The sequence below is a fragment of the Eubalaena glacialis genome, chromosome 11, assembly GCF_028564815.1.
Source record: "Eubalaena glacialis isolate mEubGla1 chromosome 11, mEubGla1.1.hap2.+ XY, whole genome shotgun sequence".
Taxonomy (NCBI): domain Eukaryota; kingdom Metazoa; phylum Chordata; class Mammalia; order Artiodactyla; family Balaenidae; genus Eubalaena; species Eubalaena glacialis.
Window position 1 is genome coordinate 31,958,868 of NC_083726.1, and position 19,512 is coordinate 31,978,379.

Sequence of the window (19,512 nt, forward strand, 5' to 3'; positions counted from 1 at the left end):
TTTTCTTTTCAGGATGGTAGGGCTCTGTTTACTAAGAGTGATTACTGATATTGTTAAATATATGGGTCCTATTACCTGCCAAACCTCACCAGGTATAGATGTGCCACTGTCTTTGTGTTTTCCAACATTTGCTGCTAGGACTGGCTTTCTCAAACACACAAATTAATTTAACTGGAGAAGCTTTTCTCACAGACTATCCAGGGACAAGAGGTCACTCTCTGGGTACCCTGGCAGAAGGCCCTTGTTGACTCTCAGCCCAAATTCTTAGTGAAGGTCACAGCCTTTAGGACCTAGCCTGTCTGCCCAGACAAGATAGGACTGGCTTTCATGTAGTATGATAGAGAAGGGAAAAAATTTAGAAAGAATTAAATGGTGCATGTGGTATACTTCTTTCTTAGTGGCTATGAATTCCTTAATCTCAGTTCAGGTTTACTGAGTCTTTCTTAGGCATAAAAGTTGAGATATTGAAAGCCACAAAGTTGCTAAGCGTTATAACAGGATCCTTAGGATAGGGTATATTTGCTAGGCTTCCAATGACGGATGTCTTATTTCTCTTCTTGGTAACATCCAGTCGAAATTGATATTGGAGGGTGGAGGGGTAAGGGTACCAGTTAAGCAATGTTTATGGTCCACATTACTATTACCAACTGTCCCAGTTTATCCAGAACTGAAGGATTTCCTGGGATGTGGGGACTGTCTAAAAACTGGGAATGTACTGGGCAAATCGGAAAGGGTTGGTCTCTCTAGCTGATTTGTTTATGTCGTGCTTAGAGAGCTTTAGCAACCAGGAGTACACTATTTTATTCATCCTAATACCACCTGAGTTCTATCAGTGAAATAGAGTAAATGAGAAGCTATTGTTATGAGGTGGGTTTTGATGAACTATATCTACATTTATTTATACTTTGCTTCTTGGGAGATGCATAATGCTTAGTGGCCTTGATTATGAAACTAATTTCTGCATCCATACCTCAGCTCTACCATTTATTTGCTGAGTACCCTTGGGAAATTTATTTAACTTCTCTGTGCCTCAGTTTCCTCTTGTGTAAAGTTTCTAATTCTAGAGCCTATATTATTGACTTGTTATTGAGATTAAATTGGGTAACTTATATCCTTAAAATAGTGTTTATTATTGTTATTGCTGTTATCATTGTAACTATTACTACTATTAATCAGCTATTAATTAGATATTCAATTATTCAATTTCCTTATCTGTAAAATGGAGATAATATCTCACATCGTTGATGTGAGGATTAAAAGGGAAGAGATAATATATGGAAAGTGCTTAGCACAGTAGCAAAATATAGGCTCTCAAGATTTTACTAAGTGTCAGTATTACTATTATTAAAAGTGCTATTATTTTTATTATTATTAGTTTGCCTTATTCTAGTTCCAAAGGTACAAAACAGCACTCCGAATTACAAGCAAATGCTTTGGATTCTTGGGAAGCTTTCCATTTTCTAAGTTAATATTTCTTGTGATATTTCCTTCATGTTTTGGCTCCAGCACCTAATAAACTATCTCATAATGACATCCTTCCCAGATGGTGATACAGCTGAGACAAGTTACTTGGCTTTCCCTAGGATGACTTCCCATCAAGTCATCAGACTGCTGCTTCATTTCTAGTATGTGGTTGTCAGGGTCCCAGAAAATTGAGGCAAGTGAATGTCTGGGGCAGATGACTGCCCTGTTTTTGCCACCCTTCCCAAAATTCTTAGTTCTTACAATTCAAGGAGTGCTTAGCCTTACTTTTTCTCCTAAACCTCCAAAGACATATTAGAGTAGATGTACATACATAAAATGCTTGTTGGGAGAGGAAATGAAAAACTGGAAACCTTTTTTTAAATCAAACATTTCTGACTATTAACCGGTGCAAGTGTCATGTTTGAGTTGAGGAAGGAAGAAATGGAGGGGAAAGGAGATAGAAATTGTAAACCAATTGGGAGAGCTTAGCTAAACAATTATGACCCCGGGGAACACATTATTAAGCATACATTCCAAGCCTGTAATGTCACTATAGATTCTTTATGTCTCAGTATGGCATGACAGGTCACAGGCTTTGTAGCTCAGGAGGACAAAAAAATTAAAAAACCACAAAAGACTGGTGTAAGTATTTAAGTTATAACACCAGGGCTTACATAAATACAAATCAATCTTAAAACAACATTTGATACCCTCAGTCCTATGAACAAGGTAAGCATATCCAGCCTTTAAAGTCTCCGAAAAGGTGTGGTATCAAGTAAAGAATGTCTGTCCTCACATGAACTCATTGTACAGTAGAAGGATTTAAAAGTAGCTCTATTTCTAAGAAAATGTGCGAACTTGCCAAAGAGAGATATCAGATACTTTCAGGTGGCCTGAGCCCTGACTCTTACAAATATGTTTGGATGCTCAGTTCATTGACATCCTATGGTTGGATTTGGAGGGCTCTTGCACAAAACCAAAGGAGTGCAGCCAATATGTGCAATGGGATCCGTTTTGTTCCATTTTTGTCCATCTCTATAATTCAGCCCTGTATAAAGTGACAAAAAAAAAAAAAAAGCCCTGAAAGGCTCAGCTGTTCTATAGCTTGTGATGTGATAGGGAAGAGTCCCCGTGAGCACACGCAGCATGCCAAATGAAAACCGATACACGTAAGTGGCAGGGATGCTGGGCAAAAAATCATGGGCAGGCACATTTCATACAGGGACGGCATCAGCCTTTCTTAACGCCGGGGAAGACGGAGAAGATTTTCAAGATTTTAGAAGGTACGTAGACCCACTGTCTGAGTGAGAAGTGAATATGCTTTAGGGGTTCATTGAAGTGTTTCTATGAAAGTAATTTTATGAATAAAAGATGATTAGTGGGGCTTCCCTGGTGGCGCAGTGGTTGGGAGTCTGCCTGCCAATGCAGGGGACATGGGTTCAACCCCTGGTCTGGGAAGATCCCACGTGCCGTGGGGCGGCTGAGCCCGTGCGCCACAACTGCTGGAGCCTGCCCTCTGGAGCCCGTGAGCTGCAACTACTGAAGCCCACGTGCCACAACTACTGAAGCCCATGTACCTGGAGCCCGTGCTCCGCAACAGGAGAAGTCACCCAATGAGAAGCCCGTGCACCGCAGTGAAGAGTAGCCCCTGCTCTCTGCAACTAGAGAAAAACCCGCGCGCAGCAACGAAGACCCAATGCAGCCAAAAATAAATAAAATAAAATAAATAAATTTATTAAAAAAAAAAAAGATGATTAGTGGAATTCATTACGAGTTCAGAGAGTCACTGTTTTTCAGGGCATGTTCAGGAAGTCATAGTAAAATGAGTACATACACTAAGCAGGCAAATAGAAAACATGGGTTTCTCTTTCTGGGAAGCTGGGGGGTATTTTCTAGGAGAGAAGTTACTTTTCGCCTTTCTACCTTACACGGAATCCATGTGAAAACAGGCCGAGCCATGCTGCATCAACGCCTCATTATGTCACTTCCCAGCACGCCTGTGCTTACTTTTCTCTTAGTTTCTCTGAAGCCTTACCACGTTGATGCATTACAGAACTCATGCTATTTTACAATGACTCAACTAGACCTACATAACAAACCATTTCTCAAGAACGTTCTCTTGCTATGATTCACTGGGTTTGGCTGCTTGTAGTATTTTTCTAAGATCCTCAGACTAGTTTTTTTTTGTTTAAATAGTATGATTGGTCATGTTTAATGTCACAGTGCATCACTATTTCACTCCTCCCACCAATGGAATAAATCAGATGTGAAAACCTGGCCAATGGGAACATCATCATCAAACAATATTTTAAAATTATTTCATGTGTTTTGGGAATGCATTCAATATCCACTGTTCAACTCATTGATCAATATTTATTACATCATTTCTATATTCTCAGGCACTGCTAGTAGCTAACTGTATTTCTCTAAATTACTAAGCAATTTATTATCTGTAATATCTGTAATATTCATTTAACAAAAACTCACGTATTTCAAATAATATATTTTTATTTCCTTCCATGAGTCAGGTATTAGGCTAAATGTTTTAGATACATTATTTCTAATCTTCTCCGAAATCTCTGCAGAGTAGTAATTATTACTCTTTTTTTAATAAATGAAGCCTTGAGACTCATAGGCACTGAGTGACACATCTAGGGTCACAAATCTAGTAGTGGGGGAGGGGTCTTCCACACCTAGACTGATGCCATAGCTCACCACTTTACATGTTAGGGGAGTTGTCTGCCAAATCTTACTGGAAAGTCTTCACGGTCAGGGAAATGTATCTTGAAATTTCACTGACTAGTATGCAGTTTTCCATGATTCATTCATTCAGTATATTTTTACTCGGCTTTTGATTAAATAAAGATCTTAGTTATTGATTTTAGGCAATGAATCAGCAAGGTTATGGGCTGGACAAGGAATGGAGCTAGAAAAAAGCCACAGGAAGGAAGATAATCTGAGAATTAAATCTATGTGCAAAAGATGAGAAGATCTAGACACAGATGATCACTGTGACTCTAGAATTTGAAAATTCTTAGTTGAGAAAATTCTCCAAGGAGAAATCAAATATTCACAAAGTGACCTAGATTCTTTCTTCCTCCCGCTCTCCCTCCCTCCCTTCTTTCTTTTCTTCTTTCCACGTTAATTAATTACTGATATGCAAGGTTCTGTGTTTGATGCTGAGACTACAATGATGAATCCTAGAAGACACGCATGTAAGGAGATAATTATAAAATATAATCAATCCTTTACCAGGTCCTAAGAGAGCAAAAACGGCAGTTGAAAATTGCCAAGGTAGAGAATTAAGTAAAGAGAATTAAGCAAATTATATGTGTGTGTGTGTGTGTGTGTGTGTGTGTGTGTGTATCCAAAATTTTAGTCATATGTATTTTATATATATATATATATATATATATATATATATATATATATATATATATATATATATACACACACACATACGTAATGAAGATATATATACACAGTATTTGCCTTAGGAAAGAAAGTTTCTTGAGAGCATGTATGATGTATTATATTTAATGTTTTAAAATTCATCCACTGAACTTGATAATTCATCCACTGAACCCTGATAACTGATCCTTACTAAATACCTAAATCACTTTCTTTGGTGAATGCCTAAGCTGACAATTTCTTATTCTCTTCAGCTTTATTTTATCTGAGTTTAAAATTTTTTATTTATGTTGAAATTCTACTCAAGACCTCTAATAACAGCCACAATACTTGTACAATGTCTATCGCTTTTCAATTTTCAAAGTATTGTCACATAACTATCTATCTTTTTTCCCTTTTAACAGACTGTGTTCTAACTTTTCAGGTGATTAGACAGAGGTCATTGAAGGCTCTGTGACTTCCTTATGGTCACTCAGCTGGGAAAGGGACATTTAAATCCTGGGCTTAAGAGCCCAGAGCCCATGACATTTCATTGACTCTATGAGAAAGAATTTAAAGTGAGACCCTCACATTTCATAAGTCCAAAAATTTTCCTTCCACTCTAACAGAGTAAAGCAGCAGTGTGGGCTTTGTAAACAGTCAGACCTGGAGCCACTCTTTACCAACTGTGAGTCTTTGGTAGAGTTACAATATTAGGTTTCTTAGAATTATTAATAAATTTCTTAGATTATTAATCTAAGTTTCAGAGTCTTCATATTTTGAAAAGTGAATAAAAACTACCTCTGAAGTGTTGCACAGATGACAGGAGATCACATGAGGGGCTAGCCCACCTAGGCTCCCCAAAATGGAAGGCATTACTATTATCAGAGCAGCAGTCCATGTGAGTTAAGGCAAATCCAAGAAGGAGTATTGTATATTTAATCTGCTCAAGGAGGCATCAAGGAAGAGATGGAAATTAAATTGGCCTTTAGAGGAAGATAAGCTTTAGGTTGGTCAAAAAGGGAATTCCAGATAGAGGAGAAGCACAAGTAAAGACAGGAAAGAGAATGGTGAAAAACAGAGGCAAATTAGATGACCAGTCTGATCAGGGAATATTTATGTTGAGGAATCAAGAAATTAAGGCAAAACAGTGAAAGGAAATTAATTGAAGGGGGTTTGGATTCTGCACTGAGAAAACATGACTTTTAATTTGCCTTCTACCAACTTCTGAAGCAGGGGATAACACAATAGAAGTGATGTTTTTGGAAAAGAGCTCAAAATCTTAGCATAGGTTGGAGAGGAAGAATTCGAAACAGGAACTAGGACATAGGTTATTGCAATCACTAGTACAGATGTGAAATGATCAGCTTAGCCTAGCAGAAAACAGACATAATGTCTTCTGGTCTGTCTCCTCAGGGCTCCCACAGGAACTTCAAAAAATCAACACTTCCAAGCCGCCTCAAATATGACTTGCATCCTCTATTCTCTATCACTGTCCCACCGAGAATTTTGTCACCCCAATCTAGGAATTATCCTTAACTTTATATTATCCCATCATGTCAACCATTCAGCCATAAAATCCTGTCAGTTCTGCTTTGTAATCTCCTCTCTTTCAACCTCATGGCCACTGCAAATATTCACTGAGCATCTACTCTGAAGTAGGCACCAGGGTACAGTGGTGGACATGTGGCTTAAAGTCTAGCACAGAAGGCAGACATTGAGTAGATATCCTGGGTGTGATCATTGCTACAACAAAGTACAAGATCCTATTGTATGTCACAGGGCTGTATATCCTGATCTGAAGGGTAAATGAAGGTTTTTCTGGAGAAGTGACATTGAAACTGAAATCTAAAGGATGAAAAGGAGTTAAGTGATAAAAGAAAAGTAAAAAATTCCAGAAAGAAGGAATAACATCTGCAATGGTTCTGAGTTAGTCAAGGACGTGGCATGTGTAGAGAAAACAGACAATTTCATGAAACTAAGAGTGTGTCTTTTGCTGAACTACGAATAATTTTCTCATTTTTTTTCCTTCTCTCTTGCACTACTCTCATCAGCTTTCTGCCTTGCTGCTAGAGTGACCTTTCTAAATTTAAAACTCATTACGTTACAGATTCCACAATGGTTTCCCACAGTCCACTTAGTAAAGGTCAAAAACCCAGTATGATGAGGGGATCCTTCAGTTTCCTTTCGTTTGCCTTACTTCCACCCCCTCCAACCGCAAGTGCCAAGGATACTATTTATGGCTCTTCAAAAAACTCATGCCTGTTTACCTACTTATGTCTTTGCCAAATGCTGTTACCCCAACCTGGAATACCTTTGTCTGTTTGGAAAACTCCTACTCATCCTTTAATGGAACTCATATGCCACATTCTCTAAACCAGAGGTCAGCAAACTGTAGCTGATGAGTCATAATCCAACCCTCTGCCTGTTAACGGATGACCTATGAGCTAAAAATGGTTTACATAGTTTTTAGACACTGAAATAAAATGAAAAGAATAATATTTTGTGACATGTGAGAATTACATCAAGTTCAAATATCAATGGCTATAGATGTAGTCTTATTGGAACACAGTCTTGCTCATCTGTTCACTTACTGTCTACGGCTGCTCAATAAATAATTACTGAATAAGCAAATGAATGAATGTGAATGGGGTCATGGCCATGGCAGGTGAGAATGAATGTGGATTGTGTTGAGCACTAAATTGATATTTAATATTCATATCACAAATTTGTGCTACTTTTCTTTATGACTTTTAGGTGAATTTTAAAAATGCAATAAAACCAGGAATCATTTTCATTCAAATGCCAGAAAATATGAGATGTTTGATTAAACAGGAGGGGCTATACTGAATATAAGCTCCAGTAACTAACTCTGAACTTTTATTAGCTTGAGGACAATCTTCTGATTTTTATAGGAACCATTCTGGGCAGTATGTTCACTCTTGCTGATGGCTTTGTGTGCTCTTGGGCCAACTTCTCTTTTCATCATTTTTTGCTACTAACTCATTTGTCTTCTGCACATGAGGCTGCATTTAACTTCGCTGAAAAGCAAGAATAGACATTACCACAATATAAGGAATTAAAAAACATCCCTGCACTTAAAAGAAACACATACACAGACACACACACACACAGGAGGCCACAGAGTACGCAGGGGAGATATTTTTCTCAATTGTTAATACAGTGGAGAGCCCAGCTTTCACCTAGTGATATGTCTCTTACTGAGATTTAGAACAGTTTGGTCATTTTCATTGAAATGTTAGAATGGGAGCTTCAGAAATCTATTTCCGTGACGGATTTATGAAGCCCCCTGGGAATTAATTCATTCTGAGCAAAAAGAGAGACTGGGGAACAAGTTTAGGGCAGTAGCAGAGCTTCAATCGTCACAGAGGAGAGGTAACTCTGAAAACAGCAGGTCTTTGCTCTTTCTAATTGCCTATCAGACCAGCCCCATGGACTCCTGTCTGGTCCCTACACATGAATGTTAAATCTGAAAGGACAGTTTCTCAGGATCTTGGTATCACACTGAACCATAAGCAGCATTGCTTTAGGTCTTCTTCAAGGCAGTGCATGGGGAAAAAAAAGGTGGGAGCAGGGGAAGGAGAAAGGACTTCTCTCCCATTTGGCAGACTTGAGTTTAAAACAGATCTGTGCTTCAGTGTCAGTGACAGAGGAACAGGCTGTGGCCTCACCACATACAGAGGTACCTGCAGAGGAGTTCTGAGTGAAGAAAGCTGTGCCCAATACACGTGTCAGCAGAGTCTGCACATGGGTGTATGGGAACACATAAGAGGGGCGTCCAAACTGGGAAGGTGGAAGGTTTCATAGAGGATGGTCTAGCTAACTGAGACCTAAACAAAGGAGTTGGAGGTGGAGGAACATCTACTACAAAGGCTTGGCTGTGATGAAGATCATAGCTTATTTGGAGAACTGCAACTCATTTAATTCTGACTACAACACTATGAAGTGGGTACAATTATCACCTCCATTTACAAATGAGAAACTGAGGCATAGAGAAGTTAAGTAACTTGTCCTAAACTGCATAGCTAGAAAGTGGCAGATCTAGGCTCTAACCCCAGGCAGTCCGACTCCCAGGTCTGTCATTCTAACCTCCACTGTATAACATTAGTAGTTAATTGCCACCTTTAGTTAAACACGTATTATAAGTCATATACCATAATAAGTACTTTATATGTATTATCTGATTTAAGTATGATCCAGTTATTTCTTGCTTTGTAACTTACATAACTCACTGGCATGCTGCGAAGTTAGAGCTAGCCAGGAATGAGGACCAGGAACCTTAGTTCTGCTTTGGGTGTCTCTGTGCGGCCTGGGCATCCTCAGAGCTCATGACTGGGTTTCAAGGTCAATAATCCCAAGAAAGAATCAGGTAGAAGCTGTGTTACTTTCTATGACGTGCCTCAAAATTCACATAGCATCGCTTCTACCATATTCCATTGCCTAAAGAAGTCATAAAGGCCAGCCCAGGTTCAAGGGGAGGGAGGTAGACTCTACCTCTGCATTGCAGGTTCTGGAAGTACATGTGAGACCAAGAATATTGTTGCAGCCATTTGGGAAAAATATATTAGTATGTAATATCTGATTTAATCTTCATAATAAACCTATGATGTGGGTCTTATTGTCTTGATTTTGAAGACGAGAACCCAGGCTCAGAGAGATTAAGTAACTGGACCACCACTACGTAGCTGGTACATGGTGGGAGAGAGAGCATGTTTCTCATCAGAACTCCATGCTTTGTACCATCTTCAGCTTCAGGTGTTGCCTCCTTAAGCCTTCCCTAACCACTACTTTCTCAATAAAATTAATTACTTCTTCTCTGTAATATTTCATGATCTTTTGCATGTATCTGTTATTTTGTGTATGAAAAGGTAGGGTTTTAGAATATGCTATTAAAGCACATGAACTTTGGAACCAAACTTCTTGGATTCAAACCTCAGCCCTGCCACTTCTCACTAGTTGTTGAACCATAGATGGTCACTTGGCCTCTCAGTTTTCTCAACTCCAAAATAAGAATAATAATACCACCTTCCTATACAAGTTGTGAAGAATAAGTGAGATAATTGTAAACTGCTTAGAACAGAGCCTGGCACATAGTAATTGCTCTTCAAGTGTTAACTAGTATTCTGGATTTAATTATTTGAACATCTGCTTCTCCTGTGAGATGATCAGCTTTGAAGAGTAAGGCTCCATCTTATTCTTATTTGCTCCAGCATTTAGTCCAGGACCTCAATATATACTAATTGTACTAGATAGAGGGAATTTTGCCACCTGACTTGTTCTGTTCAATGGGTCCTTGCATTTCAAGTAATAAATGCTTTTTTTTCCAAATTCTTCTTTAGGATAAAGGCATATTTAGAAGTAAACAAAATGTTATTAAAAATTTAGTCACAAAAGCAGATGTCCATCATATATTTAAAATTATTCTTATATTCTATAGCTCTTACATCTACTTCTTTAGTTACAATTTTTTTTAATAGCTAGAAGAGACATTAGAAATCATCACTGACATCTCCCTTATTTTATAAAATATCAGAGAGGTTAACTATTTTTTCATTGATAAATTAGTGATAAAGCTCAGACTAAATCCAGGACACCTAATATCCTTGTTTGATTCACTTCCTCCACTCCATTTACTCAAAGAGAAAAATATATCAATGCAATGACTGAGAAACTCAGTAGCATTAATTATTTAATAAAAATAGTTTTTGAGCACTCACTCTATGTAGGTGCCATGCTAGGTTCTGGCAATGTGAAAAGAATGAGTCACAGTCATGGTCCTCAAAGATAGACATGTTAAAGAAGACAGGCATGAGCACAGACAACCTCCACGCCACATGAGAAGCCCATACCAGCCCATGATAACTGGTACAGTGTGCTTCTGGGGGAAAAAAGTAAATCCAAATTCTAAGAGAGGAATCCAGGGTAGTTACTCAAAAGAGGTTAACATTTGAGTTGTGTCTTGAAAAATGAAGAGCCTTTCACCAGAGGGTGGAATTCTAGACAACAGAAACAACATAGATCAATCATCACATGCTCATGTAAAAGCCACCGTGGGCCAGGACATATGCTGCATTCTAGAATACAAGAGTGAGCAAGACAATAAGGTCTCTGCCTGTGGGCATCTTTTATCCTACTGGGAATTCTAAGGGTTAACTACAGGTGATTTGTCTTTTAAAAGTACAATAAAAATCTTTGTTAAGGAGATTTAATTTGAGCATAGAGAGGACAAAAGAGAAGCAGGGCTACTTCCTTTGGAAGTGACACTGAAGTTAAAGCCTGGAGGCTGATAGGAGAATTAACTACCCTACGTGGATTATGGAGCAGGAAGAGCATTAAGAGACAATACCACAGTCTAATGGCCCTGAGGCAGTATCAGCTGTGCATAAAGATGAGCAGGGTTTGCATATAAACAATAGGGACAGGAGTAACGTAAGATGGCTTTAGAGAGGGGCGGTGGAGGAGGGGGTTGGTTAAGGAATATACCCATGAGCAACAGTCAATGAAGCCATTGAAGGATTTAAAAAGAGAGAAGGGAAATGATCGAATTTGTAATCTTAAAAATCACTCTGACTCCATGGACAAAGCCACAAGGTTGTGAAAGACACGGCACACTCAGGAATTGAAGCTAATTTTATAAGGCTAAAGTTTAGGGCCTGAGGTGGAGCATCTCAGGAAATGCAGGCTGGAGTCAGACCCTGGAGGAAGTTCCTTTCGTCTCAGGGTAGGACTTGTGCATTTTATCCAGCAGGAAATAGGGACATCTTGAAGATTTACATACAGGAGAATAAAACATGCAGACCATAAGAATCATGCCAAAAAGACTCATGTGTATTCAGGATATTGCAGTTACTAGTATAGATAATGGATTGATAGGTTATATAAATATTTTATATAAGTTGGAAAGAAAAAAAACCCTGTGTACTTCAGTTAACCAGAACAGCCTAGTTTCTGCCTTCCAGTTAATTGAAATTTGTTGAGGACCTCAAATGTAAAAAGAAACAAACTCTGACACAGCAGAGAAGGGCAACAAAGACCTTCCTATATAATGCCTGGTGGGATGGACTTTCTGGTAAACCTTGTGTGAGCTCCCAAGGATATGCCTGGGCACATACCGGAATAGTGCCTGCCTATGTGATGCAACCAAATGCTGCCTGTACTTGTTGCAATTTCACTTTGTGCCTCTGGGTGGTAGAGATTGTTTGATCTTAGTCAATAAAATACTATTCAATTTCCCCTGAAGACATCAGAGATGTATTTAGTATAGTAAAAATATTTTCCCATGCCACTATTTGAATTTCAAGCATACATTTCTACTCATTTAATTTCCAGCTACTTACACAGGCTCTTTAACATACAGACTAAGGGCAAATTAAAAATATAAGAACATTACTCATGTTTCTGGAGGTCAAGATGGATGGATGTTCAGTAAATTACACCTACTCTCATGAAAGTTGTTGTTGATGAAGGCCATGAAGGTTAACTTCTTGATCAATCTACACTGGCTGTATCCAGGGACACAGTCTATGTTCTAAAGCTTGTATTAAACAGATAATGCAAGAAACACCTACATTCAGAATTTGAGAGGTACCTTTGAAAATTCAATGAAATCTTAATATAATAATTCTCTCCATAGTTTGTTTTATATATATCATGGTGCAAATTCTGACCCTCGATTCATTATAACCCGTCAGAGTCTCTCTGTAAAACTGGAAGCTGTCCTTTTTCACACCTCCTGTGTTATCACAAAGAGGTGCCATTCTATTTAACAATTTATGAGATTGCTAGTTGTAAATGCACTTGTAGCAGTGGTAGACTTGGGAGAGCAACAAAGATCTCATGTTTGTCCAATGATTAAATAATTAAAGCTCATCAATACATTCACAAGGAATAGGAAAGAAAATCACACCCTGAACTCAGTGCCATTGCCACCTTGGAAATGTGAATCAGTTTGTATCCTTGTTAATTTGGTGAAATATACAGCTCTAAATTTGGATTGTTTTCTGAAAATAAACAGGACATATTCTGTTTACTTCACTACACTGTATTATATGACATGAAGTAGCAGGTTAAATAAATATGATTTTTAAATGTAAATGATACTATTATTATATGTCCAGTAAAAAATGTCTTTAAAACAAGTGAAAGAACTCATGTTTTGTGTCAAATGCCTTCAAATTACCAGAATCTCTCAAGATTATGTTGATTCTAGTAAGTTTGGTAAGGGATATAATTGACATAATTTGTAGTAAAAGTTGAAATAATATTCTGAAAATGCATTAGCAATAGTGTTAAGATTTGAATTCATTCATCAGTATAAAAAGCATTAAAATGCTTTGTTTGTTTTGCTTTGTTTTTGAGAAATACAGACTAGCACCAAATCAAGAGAAGTATGGCAGCCCCACTTTCAAAAGGCATATATCCTTGAGAAAATTAGATATGTATAGAAAGTTAAGTAATAGAATGGTTGAATAGTTACAGATCATATAAGACCATAGAAAAATGGATATCATGATGCAAATATGTGATTAAAATAGGAATCCAATTAACATTAAATACATTAAGTGCTATGAGGTCATACTACTGAGTGAAGTCTTGGTGTTGCCAAGAAAACTTCACAAGGAAGTTTGAAATTAACGATCATTAAAGCACTGGTAGGAAATGGGCATGTGGAGAAGCTAAGGAAAGGCTCTTAGGAAGGGAGAGGTGGAAAAAATGGGGGCGAGTGTGGTGTAACAGACACCCAGGGCAAAGAGGAGAGGGGAATCCAGTATTAATATCAGGTAGTGACAAATTAGTCTGGATACAATCATCTAAATTCAGATATTTATGAAGAGGAAGAGTGGGAAGTAAGATGGAATGTTAAATTGAGGAAAGTATGGGACTCCTTCAGTCAAACTCTTATTGAAAATTTCCACTGAATGATAGTCTTTCACTTTTGACCTTTGGTGGTGTATGGACTTCTGGTAGATTGTGCTAGATGTCTTTAATTCCCTGTTCACTCCATCTTCTCATATACAGAATCAAAATGTGGAGCTTTGTACGAACTGGTTTTTTCAAAAGGAGTCTGCAGGTAACTATGAAATCAATTTCTGGAATGCACATCTCAGTTTGTCTTTTATCTTAACTGTCTACTGGGCATTTATGCATTGAAATCCTGCTACTCTTTCCTCTAATCAGGTCAAAAATGAAATTCTTCTCCATTCTGGATGCCCATTTTCCCTGTACTTGTGAGAGGTGCTGCAAGGCAGTTTCATCATCACAGCTGCCTGGGCTCTTCTCCCATATATAAAATGACACAATAATTGATTATCTAAGTGAAAGGAGTGCTATCAATAACTACATGGACACAACAGATATAAACTGGTTGTTCCTGGGAAACCAGGGTTAACAGTCACCCTAGTTAATCTTTCTGTCATTCAATTCTGACAATTCTTTAATTCTCTTGATTTTTCATTGCTTCTGCCCCCATCCATACACTGAGTTCGATAGCACCCTCCTCACTTTCTTGCTAATCTCTCCCTTGTGATAAATATACCTGAAACTCCATTTCTGGCACCAACATCTTGCTCAGGAACCTACAGTGAATCTGCAGTGTTTCTCTCCCAAAGAATAAACTACTCTTTTTAGCTTTTTATGACCAGTTTGATCTGCATCTATCTACCTCCTGTTATGTCCTAACCACAGCCATGGAGTCCCCAGAAGTATCCTTTTCCTTTTTCTTTTTTTATGCTTTTGCAAATGCTACTTGGACAGCCTAGAATGTTCACATCTACCCACCATGCCTTTCTATGTTTTTCTTCTAATCAAGTTGCTGTATAATCTTTAAGAAAGGAATCAATCCTCCTTCCTTTCTTAGAACCTCCTCTGATACTGAACTCTCCTCCAAACTGCTTAATAACCTTGCATCTAAATCCTTGATCAACCAATAAGCTTTTGCAATAGCACTCCCTTTTGCTACCATGATTATAGGTTTGTGTTCCTAAACAAATTTCTTTAGCTCAATTGTTAATTCCTTGATGATACAGAATAGGGTGTCATATGTCATTCACATAAAGTGTGTTTTCAAATATATGATGAGAAATGTGTCTTTCCCATCAAAATCGCTTCCAGTTCCCCTCCTGCCTGCTCTCCCTTTGGCCACTTCTAGAAAGCAAAGCAAGATAAAAAAGCAAAGCACCTGTTTATTATTTCATATTTATCTACCCAATAAAATCTAAAGTACTGGCATACTCTCCTTACTAAATAAAATAAATTCCAACACATGGCAGTATTAGTGTTCCATGTCTTCAGTGTCTATGCCCAATTCAGCCAAATCATTCTCAGAAAGACAAATCGTTTGCTTTCCTATGCATAATAGATTCATACATAAAAATTTGCTGATGGAGATTATTCCTGGTGAAATTTAAATCTGGCATTGTTCCCTGTGCTTTTATATTATTGTACCTTTCAATTTGAATGCCTTATGTAAACCTAGAGCTAGCAGCAGAGTCTCTGCTGGATCCTCCCTTTGGCTTGCTGGCCTAGTTGTTTACCCCCAGCCTCTGTTTTCCAGTCACAGTGGTTCTTGAATCAGTGTCTGTGATACACGGAACTAAGGGTGGCTCAGAAACTCTAAACTTCAGGGAAGCAGGGGCCACCTTTCCAGGTTACTATGAGGCCAACACCAACATGGCTCCTTTCCAAAGTTTGAAAGTAAGGGGATAGGGAAAAGCACCTTGCCTTGCTCTTTCTCTCAACTTCTAGAACATGCCTTACTCTTTGAGTCCTATTCAGGAAGAGAGCAAAACTTGATATCCCCTTGAAGGATATTTTATCCTATCTAAAAGTGTCATAAGACATTTGGTCCACACAAAAATGTCCTTAAAATCTGGTCCTGTCCAAAACATCCGTAAGACATGTGGTTCATGCCAAAAGGTCCTTGAAATTTGGTCCTATCCAAAATGTCCATGAGCATGTTTGGTCTGTGCCAAATGATTTTGGACAGGACCAAATATCAAAGACCTTTTGGTATGGGCCAAATGTCTTATGGACACTTTAGACAGGACCAAATATCTGTTAACCTTGATATCCTACTTCTGATTTCCATTTTCTTTTTCCCAGTCCCTGGACATGAAAAAGGGGTAAGCTTTTTTTCTCTAGCTACCCTTTTTCTTCCCAATTTTAACAGTGGACTGGGAACTCTAAGAACTGGAGTCCCCAGGTTTTGGCCCTTGGCATATTGAAAGAGAGCACATCCTCCTTACACATAAAGCCAGCCTCTCATCAGTATTATCTTACAAAGAGGCTAAGTCTCAGTCTTCTCCTGCTGTAAACCAGATTTTGCAGAGCAAATTAAGACCCACCACTTTAATATTTGAAAATTAAATATCTGGATTTATTATGCATGAATTAGATAGAATACTTCTTTTTTCTAAATGACAGAAAAAATTCTTCCCAAATGTACTTCTGTGTGAAGGCACTGGTTTTCATAATTAAATCCTAATAGTGTGTAGCTATAAAGTTATATTTTTTATAGAGTCATATGTCATATGTGTGGTTATAAAAATGCAAAGTTTAAGCTTCAATGTTCGATGCAGTTACCCTACATGTCTTAAAAGAAGTTAAAAATACCAGCTTCCTATATATCATTATTTTGAGCAATAATTGTTGTTACTATTACTTATCTATTGTACCCTAAAATTTTTTGCTCAGAACAATGACATTAATAATATACTGCTGGAATTTTAAGAAATGAAAGCAGCCTGCTAACTCTTTCATTACTCTCTCTTTTCCTTTTAATTCAATGCTCATTCATTCAGCATTTATTAAAAACCTACTTTGAATCAAACCCTTCATGGGGTGAAGCAATAGAGACGAAAGGTAATAAACATAGGTTCTCTACTAGAGGAGCTCACGTATTTATTGTTTTTGCTATACTCCTCCTTACTTTCATTTAATTTCATAATATAATATCTTCCTAAATATATAGCAAGTATTTCTCTGAATGAGTACAAATGAATAGCAGAGTCTAATAGAAGTCATTACCCCAAAACAGTAATGCTCCACTATTCATTCATAAGTTCAGTTGTTCATTCAAATTTTCATATGTTCATTTGTTCATTCATTCATTCAGGAAATGTTATTAAAGCAGTTACTGTGAGTTAACTGCTGTAGTTGGCCTCTGGGCATAAGTCATATATCTTGGCCTTCAAAGTGATGCCAGTCTACTGACTTAGTGTACATGATAGTGCCATAATAAAGGATTATGAATATGACACGGGGTGGGTGTTGGGGGTGAGATGGGAACCCTTCACAGAGGAATGGATAACGTGAATTGATGTTGAAGGAAGAGAAGGTCATAAAATATTTAAGTGGGGAAGGGCAGTCTTGTTCAAGTGAATTGTATACACAGAGGCATGGAGGCTGAGAAAACGTAATTTTTTTAAGCTTGGAATGTAAAGTATGTCAAAGAGCCTACTTCAGTTTTGTTGGGCATAAAAATGTGCCCAGTGAAAACATGACATTCCTTAGCCTTCCTTGCAAATAAGGGTGAAGAACAGCAGTGCAGCCCAGGCCTGGCCAGTGAGTTAAAATTGTTCCTTGTCAAGTGAGGCTCCAGGCAAACTCCTTAAAAGCAGAGCAGGCTCAGCTGGGATGGGCCTTTTGCCCTTTTCCCTTCCTGTTCTCCCTGCCTGGAATGTAAACATGATGCCCAGAGGAAGGACAACACCATATCACCACAAGGTAACAAGCAAGTGCTAAGGATGGTTGAGCAGAAAGATGCAAGGAGCCTGCAGCCCCGAGATAGGAGAGAACAGCTCTGTGGACCCTGCGCAGTCTATCACAGACTTCTCACCACCAGAGGGGAAATGCCTTAAGTAGTTTTAGTGAAGCCATTGGTTTTCAGATTTGTGTTACTTGGGCAAACTGATGGTGTGAACCTGAGCAGACTAGACGAGGCCGACCATAAGGAGCCCTGCACAGTTATAGAGTTTGAACTGTGTCTGGTAGAGGTTCTTTTTTTTTAATTTAAGAAAAGATCAGTTTATTAAAAGACCATAACCTCTTAAAATCACAAGTGTAAAACCATCAGGGAACCAGGTGGCTCGTGGGGGCCATGTGGAGATGCAAACACATAGCACTTCTTCCTCTTTCTGCTTCTGAATGTCAAACAGTAAGTTATTTACCTGAACTCTTTATGTTGTTTGTTTTGTAGAGGTTCTGAAACTCCAGTATGTTTGAGAACCACTGGAAGTGTCTGTTAAACACGCACTTTTCTGAGCCACACCCTCACAAATTCTGATTCTGATTCTAGCAGTCTGGGTGGCACACAGGAATTTCAACTTTAGTTTCTGATGCTGGTCCTAAGACCACATTTAAACAAACAAACCAAACCCCACAAATGACAAAAAAATAAAAATTTTCTCAAATGTGTGGAAGTGGAGCAGTTGATGCATTTGATGCACTGGGTGGTCTTTCTGTTTCTCTTTCTCTTCCTTCCCATTTTCCTACCACTCATGGGGACACAAAACTGCTGCCCACAGTTTACGAATCCATATCTGTGACATCCATGTTCAGGCATAAGATTGATGAAGAAAGTATTTTATGTTTCACTTTGCAATCCTTAAATAGCACTTATCAAACTACTGTTCTAAGAACTTTAACAAGTACTAACTCATTTAATTTTTATAAAACTCTACATGGTAGGAACTACTATTACCCCAACTCATAGATGTGAAAACTTAGCGACAGAGATGGTAAACAGCTAGGTCACACAGCTATTAAGTGACTATGCTGCATCTCTAATCCTTGGCCATCATAGACTTATTATTTGCAGTTCCAACTACTTATCAGTGATCACAAAATTTCCATGATTTATTCAACTATAATGAGAATAAAGACATTACTACCCCTTTCTCGCTCTCCGGCCATCTTGGCAGCTGCTCTTGGTTGGGGGCATCCCGCACTTAAGGCAGGAAGATGGTGGCCACAAAGAAGATGAAAAAGTCACTGGAGTCGATCAACTCTAGGCTCCAACTGGTTACAAAAAGTGGAAAGTACGTGCTGGGGTACAAGCAGACTCTGAAAATGATCAGACACGGCAAAGCGAAACTGGTCATCCCTGCCAACAACTGCCCAGCCTTGAGGAAATCTGAAATAGAGTATTATGCCATGTTGGCCAAAACTGGTGTCCATCACTACAGTGGCAATAATATTGAATTGGGCACAGCATGTCGAAAATACTACAGAGTATGCACACTGGCCATCATTGATCCAGGTGATTCTGATATTATTAGAGGCATGCAAGAACAGACTGGTGAAAAGTAAATCATGTACAATTTTTCTTTAATAAAATTGGCCAGAGCTTGTTTTAAAAATTAAAAAAAAAAAAAGACATTACTACCATATGGCTCTTCTGAGACGTAAACATCTGGAGAAACAAAGATCTTGTAATGAAAGCATCTAGCATAAATTTATATCTCATGGGCTGTGATGTTGGTTTTGATAAGCAAGTTACCTTGCTAGCCTAGCTAATCCCCAAACATCTGTTTCTTAGTTTCTTAATTTCTGGGTTTTATGAATTTGATAATACTCAAAATTTACTTCGGAGCTGTAACCAAAGTAAATATTATGGGTCTACAGTAGCATTTCCCCAAA

At 38.2% G+C, this 19,512-nt stretch overlaps 1 protein-coding gene across 1 annotated transcript; it reads left to right on the forward strand.

Annotated features, from left to right (window-relative positions):
• Positions 1-18,831: 18,831 nt before the first annotated feature.
• On the forward strand, positions 18,832-19,214 carry LOC133101089 (large ribosomal subunit protein eL30-like). Its single transcript, XM_061205692.1, has one exon. It carries the CDS (start codon positions 18,835-18,837, stop codon positions 19,180-19,182), a length of 348 nt encoding a protein of 115 aa, XP_061061675.1. The 5' UTR covers positions 18,832-18,834; the 3' UTR covers positions 19,183-19,214.
• The last annotated feature ends 298 nt before the right edge of the window (positions 19,215-19,512 follow it).

Coding starts and splice junctions, on each gene's coding strand:
- LOC133101089 (XM_061205692.1), top strand. CDS start 18,835: ATGGTGGCCACAAAGAAGATGAAAAAGTCACTGGAGTCGATCAACTCT.